Raw genomic sequence first — 6843 nt, 5'->3', positions numbered from 1 at the left:
TATATATTGTGTATGTGTGTGTGTCTCATTTTAGCTTACATAGACCTAACATTAGACTTAATTTACTTGTTGGAAAATATTGTTTTTAACTCGCATTGTTTCAAAATGAGCTTCATGTAGCACTGAGGCTTAAATACAATTTCTTAATATAGTATAGTTAATTATTTTTACGTCTTTCATACGAAAAAAGAATTTTATGTAATATAGTAATACATATCAATACAGTAATTGATATGTATTTCTGTATTGGACAGCACCTATTAATCGCTATGTGATTCATTGAGTTATGTCCAGACAACCATTTTACCCCAATGCAGGTCGAGCAGAAATCTGTCACAAAAATATTAGTAGCGCCATCATTTATTATCAGATATATCTATTAAATTTGACTTAAAATAAAGATGAGAAAACTGGCTAAATTCTCCGTGATATAAATCTATAAACAGTTTATTTTCTGTTAGTTCTGTCAAGATACAAGAAGGGGCGAATTTCCTTATATTGGTCAATCGTTTTATTTTAAATATGCTGTAGGAGCTGTAGTTTGATGAATGTTATAAATATCACCACGTTTTATGAACAGAGTGGATTAGCTCAGTTTTTGTCGCTTGTTTAACTTTTAGGAATTGCAGCGGCTGCAGTTCACCGCAATAAAGATGCAATAAAGCTGATAAACAGGTGAAGAACCAGACTAGACAAAACCACTTCTATTTAGCCTTTTCTCGCTCTGTGTCGGCTCTACCCTACACGCAGACCCGTTTCCATGGCAACCGACAGACAACAGCTCAACGAGCAGAAGGAGCAGAGATTACCAATCAGGGGAATCAGCACCAAAACAGAACATTCAGTCTGTTACGTTATGTTGTCAGGCTTTAGGTCTATATTGTGGTCGGTCAGGCGAACCGCGGGTGGTTGATTAGCTGATTTAAACACCTGCTGTACTGATGACTTGGTGTGCAAGTTGTCTTAGTTTAGTGCTAACGGAACCAAAACACACCGAACTGCGCAGCACATGGCCAAAGTCAATAGCAGACCAGCAACAGTTAGGCTAGAACTAACTCACTGCTCACTTTCTCAATATTTTCTCTAAATTAAAACTTTTTCCTCACCTGTTGAATGTGAAACCCTTCAACCTTGTTATCTATGGCTGTCATAGGGTTGAATTAACCGCTAAACATTGCGTCGTTTTTTCAGATTCTTTGCCCAAGTGTGGTATTTTCCTGACCATCGATATTCCTGACATGGCACATGTGTGGCGCACGATAAGTCACGTAATGTCCAGTCCAGTAATATATCCATCAATGCTGCTGCCTCGTGCTTTGTCCTTCTCTGCACTTCCCGCTACTTAGCAGTGGGTGTCAGGTTACATTGTGTTGCATTCAATGTTATCGGAAAAAAGAGATTCATGCGCTAAATGTCCAATTTGCCATAACTATTTATTGAATTCATAGTCGGCAGCTGGGGTGGAAACAGGGGTGGCGAGGCTCTTATTTGGGGTGGCAACTGCCACCACATGCCACCCCAGTAGAGGGAGGGAGCGGCTGAGTGTTACCACTAGCCGACAGCTCTGTATGGGAGCCGAGAGCAGAGGCGCTATTGTAGCTGACAGTAAAAAAATAAAAAAGTATATCTTTATTTCTTATCATCTTCAACGTAGAGCCTTTGAAACCACAAAATAAAATCTGAATATTTTTCTAGAAAACTCTGGTTTAAGTTATGATACTTCCCAAATATTCAATTCCTACATATTTATAGGTTGTAACATGAAAAAATCCCCCAAAAATAAAAGTTTAAAGCAATTTAAGTTATAATTTAAATACCACATGACTTGTATTGAGAACCACTGCAATAAATCAATATTTATGAGGAATTTAATTAAGTGGAGTTACTTATTAAAACTTGTTTTTATTTAGAGCCTTAAGTTTTTTTAAAGGTGTAGCAGAGATTAGATCTGTGACTCTGAGCCAAACATTGCTACTTACTTGTTATTTTTGGTGGTGCAGCTTGAACAAACACACAAAAAAATTAAACCACATTTTACATTACATTTTACTGTAGCTTTGCCGAACCCCCCCAAATTGCTCTTAAAAAATGTCCCTGTTTATGGCGCCCCCAATAATGAGATGGGATTAACGCCCTTGGTCTAGTGACTATTATACACCTGTCGATATTGCGCGGGTGGTGCGCGTTTCTCGATTGATTTTTACCCAGAAAGCACATGGGCAAAAACCGTTAGTGGAACAGTCACTGGGACTGACTAGTATATATCCCATTGAGTAAAGTAACTTTAACATATGAATTCCTCATATGTTAACATAAAGGCTCGTTTTGGCGTATAAGCTGCTACTTACAGGCGTTGCTTCGAAGAATTCGACCTGGAATGCGGCGTTCATAACAAACACGTGTGTTCATCTGCTCTACTGTAAGCAAACAACCGTACTGATTAAATAACATAAAAGTCAAGCAGTTCCCTAAAAGTCCAACAGATGGCAGCAATGAGCCATGCAAAACAAAACACCAGTTTACAGGGCACACTTCCTGCTAAAGAGCCCCCTGGTGGTTGAAGAAAAATCCACATATAAACCGGAAAATACAATATATGAAAAAAATCTGAATGCTCTCTCGTATTGTTCAGGGGGCCGGACCACATGTGGAGGCGGGCCGGATGCGGCCCGCGGGCCGTAGTTTGGGGACCTCTGGTTTATAGGCTCTGTTGCTGTAGGGGCTGTTGTTTGTACGGTCTCTCCGTCAGAGGGCAACTTACTGCCCTCTGCCTCTCTCCCTCGTGCTCTACTCAGTCCTCCCAGACTCGATTCAGCAACGAGGAAGCGCCGCGCGCAGTCTCAGCTACTGGCCGACCGTGCCTTCGGCCAGCGAGCGGATTTGCGCTCGCGCCCCTAATACTTTATCGCCCTGCGCGCTTTCAACCAGCCCACCGCGCGCAGATGTAAGACATCGGAGCTTTTCAGCGGGAGAAGACTTGCTGTAGTTATTTCAGCTCCATGGAGGACCGCTACTCCCCGGAAAACGAGAGGATGGAAGCGTGGCTGGACGACCACTTGGAGTTCACCCACTCATACTTTGTCAAGAAGGCATCAAGGTAAAGATACGTAGCGCTTGACAGAATGGAGGGGTTACTTAATTGCGTGCTGTTCACATTCTTCACAGCCTCACTGTCATTCCGAATCCGTTTAATTTCCTCTGTTTACCTGCCTGTATTTAACGAGCGGCTATAGTATAAGCAGTCCCAGTGTCAGGCGTGGAACCCCATGTTCAGGTGTACTGGGCTTCACTCTGACATTCACCAGCCAGTTCACAATCAGCTGCCCCTCTTAGTGCCGCCTCCAGCACTGTAATCATTAACTTTTACTGCAGTTAGGGACTGTTTTTCATTGCTTAGTGTTGGATCGGTTCTTGGTGATAATTATACGAGCCTACATATAAAGGCCAATATCATAAATGAAAGTATTGCACTTCAGCTGCAGCCATGTGTTATTGACCCCCCAAGAGCTGGGAAGTCAGTCGGTTTACTTCTTGAACAGACTCCAGATCAGTCTTCCTGGAGACCTAAAAGCTACTGCTTTTTTTTTTTTTAGCTTCAAGAGGTTTGCACACAGCAGGTTCTCTGCAGCCTTGACAAGTGGCATTTATTCCAGAGGTATTGATTCAGCCACACCTCCTATAGATGCATTGAGCTTTGTTTTGTTGGAAGAAAGGGAGTCCACCAGACTGAGTCTGATAAGATATTGTGATTTGATGCACTTAACTGACACAGACTTATGTTATACATCCATCCATCCATTTTCTTTACACCCTTGTCCCTGCTGGGGTCAGGAGGGTTGCTGGTGTCTATCTCCAGCTAACGTTCTGGGCAAGAGGCGGGGTTCACCCTGGACAGGTCGCAGGACTTATGTTATAATTTCATTAATATAATTTCAAACATTGCTGACATCTGGATTTACTGGATATTGGTGCTTAATTATGATGCATGTTTTATGTCGATGTAAAAGTTAGATTAATGCGACATCACTGTTCACACTGCAGCTTTGAAAACTATTGGAAATATATCAGATTTAATACCCCTTATGAAAGTGGCACAGATTGGATTTTTTCTTTGCTTTAAAAAGTTAAAAACCAAAGCAAATAACTGTCCAGAAAGCACAAAACCAAACCAAATAGCAGCTGTTCAGACTGTTGTGAAAAATTGAGATTTGGGTCTTGTTTGGGGAAAAAATATCGGATTCGGGTTGCATTTGCCTGCTGTGTAAATATAGCTGTAGTCACCCCACCCTCTCTCCACACACATCGTTTTGCATGTACAGATAAGCTGAATATTATTTACACTATGGATGCACTGATAAATTGACCCCCACTTCCTTAATTTTGGATGAGCGGACGATACTTGCATGAGAAACCGATCTTATCTATCTATCTTTACTTCCTCCTCCAAGCTCTGAAAGTCAGCCACTGTCCCCTTGTGCTCTGCTGTGACAGAGGGCTGACTGACAGACCTGCCCACCAGGCCACGTCTGCACCTATGTGATTGACAATAGTCACCCCACTGTTGCTAATTTACAGACTCTGGTGCAATATTTTGACAGGCCAGGCCTTTTAAAGATCAGTGATTGTCCATAAATGAACTACAGTTGGTGAACCCCTAATTTACACCCCCTTGTTTCTCATAGAAAATGACATAGAAATCAATATAATACTAAAAAATGTAAAAGGAGTAATAGTTCTGAAAAAGTATTTATTTCCACTTTGTTGAAAATGGAATGTTGAATACTATTACACCCCGTCAATCAATGGAAGATTCTTTCTGAGCTTGACAGCAATCACAGGCTTTTGCATTTAAAATTTTTATCTTTATTGATGAGCGCCACATTTTTGAGGCGGGAAGGCCTCCTTATCGTCACCTTAATATTCAGCTTTAGATTCTGCATCAAATTTGAAGTTGGGTGTCTGACTGGGGCACAACAAAATGTTGATATTACTTCAAGTCAGAAGAAACAAGTTGATCGAGTTTAAAAATTAAACCTAAATCTGCTGAGGGTATGAATAATTATGGACTGATATATTGATTAGTGGGCAGATGTGCAAAGGACAGTGAGTTTGGGTGGCGACCTACCACCCAAACTCAGTTCCACTAGTTCCATCTGGACGAATGGGCCAAAACTCCAACCAGCAATTGGGAGAAGCTTCTGGAAGGAAACCCAAAATTAGAGATGTGCCGACCAGGTTTTTTCTTGCAGATTCCAATTCCGATCACCCATGAGGGCCGATCACGGCCAATCACTGATACCGATCACATAATTATTATTTTTTTAAATCATAAGCACTACTGGTTACATTATGTGGAAAAAGGAACCATAAATTCACCTAAATTTAGACTAGGTTCTCAACGTGGGTGGTACCGCCCCCCCGGGGGGTGAAATTATTACAAAAGGGGGGCGCTGGGAGTCCTTTCGGGGGCGTTTGGTCGAAGGTAAACTTTACATCTTATATGCACAACAATACCAGTTTAGACTTTGAGCAACTTGGTAAAACTGTATTATGTAACATTAAATCATGCTTGGCTGCAACTGTATCGATGGCAGCTCTTCTTCTTCTCTTCAGCGTTTGTTAGCTCTTGGGGCAGCTACGCTACTGCTACTGGTAGCTTCACTGCATCAGTTCAGCGTTACATCGGCTGATGACTTTGCTGGGATTCCCTTTGTCTGGTATTTTTGTACATATGTTTTGGCAGTTCAGTGATCATGTCAAAGCAGCAACTTATATCAAAAAGTGTTTTATTTCCGTTCGAAGGCTGCCCGCCTCCATGGAAGGATAACAGAAAATCGCTCTTGTAGACATGTAATTACTAGATACCCTCACTTTGCATCCCTCTGAAAAATGAACCCATTTAAATCAAGAAATCCCTCCATGGGTGATACCACGATAGAGGGCGTTCATTTTATAGCGTTAACACGGTGCTGTAAGTGGTCCGGTATGAAACGGGGGTGATAGAACAACGGTACCACAGCACTTTTAAATTTCAATAATCAGAATACCGAAATTGTTTCCGTTGTTTTTAAAAGGTTTATGTCAGTCTGCCTTTTCCCCATCGATATGTTTCCCAACCGCCCTGCACCTTAGGGGGTAAAAACATTAAAAAGTAAATAAAAACGACGCACACATTGCGCAAAACTCTGACAAAGGAGAAGCGGGACATAAAACAGAGCGACGAACTGTGGTGTTCCAGACACAGAAAAGAATGAACCTCTAAGATTTAAGATTTGTACACACTTTTGGTATGATTATGCTCCTATGTGTTGGAGGCTGTTTGGTTGTAAATGTGAAGATAAAAGCAATATAACAAATGTTGCTGTGCACAAGAGATGTGAGCTGGACCTGTAAAGAAGATAAAGTTCCCCGTTCGAAATAAACGTTGTCATGTGCTATCTCCAGTTATCTGCTTGAATATTATTTTATTTGACCTAGTGTATCATACACAACAGAATTTTGGCGACGAGGATGGGATATTCAAGTTGGAAGGCACAGAGTTTGCAGACAGAGCGGCTCCATAGAGGCAACACGGGACAGTAAAAGCCGAGCGTTTTGGTGAGTGAAAGGACCGCCGAACCCGAGCTACAAGATGGTGTTTGGAAAGCCAGAAGATTTTCACTTCGAGGAAAGTGAAGAAAGTTTCGACAACTACCGCGAGCGTCTCGAGCAGTATTTTGCTGCAAACGACTTGGACACTAAAGAAGAGAAAACTAAGTCGGTGTTTCTCACGGTGGTGGGGAAAAGATCCCATAGCTTGCTGATGATCTGTGTGCTCCGGATAAACCGTCAGAGAAAAGCTAC

The 6843-nt window shown here is 41.7% G+C and overlaps 1 protein-coding gene across 2 annotated transcripts in view; it reads left to right on the top strand.

Moving 5' to 3' along the window:
- Window positions 1-2733: 2733 nt before the first annotated feature.
- Window positions 2734-6843, top strand: part of pde5ab (phosphodiesterase 5A, cGMP-specific, b) — a 156278-nt gene continuing 152168 nt past the window's right edge. For both annotated transcript variants that reach the window (XM_017310574.1, XM_017310572.1), the window contains exon 1: window positions 2734-3097. In XM_017310574.1, coding sequence (XP_017166063.1) covers window positions 3000-3097 — 98 coding nt within the window. In that variant the 5' untranslated portion in view covers window positions 2734-2999. The remainder of the gene's footprint in view (window positions 3098-6843) is intronic.

Source organism: Poecilia reticulata, linkage group LG18 (genome assembly GCF_000633615.1).
Source record: "Poecilia reticulata strain Guanapo linkage group LG18, Guppy_female_1.0+MT, whole genome shotgun sequence".
Lineage (NCBI taxonomy): Eukaryota > Metazoa > Chordata > Actinopteri > Cyprinodontiformes > Poeciliidae > Poecilia > Poecilia reticulata.
This window is presented reverse-complemented; position numbering and strand designations above follow the sequence as displayed.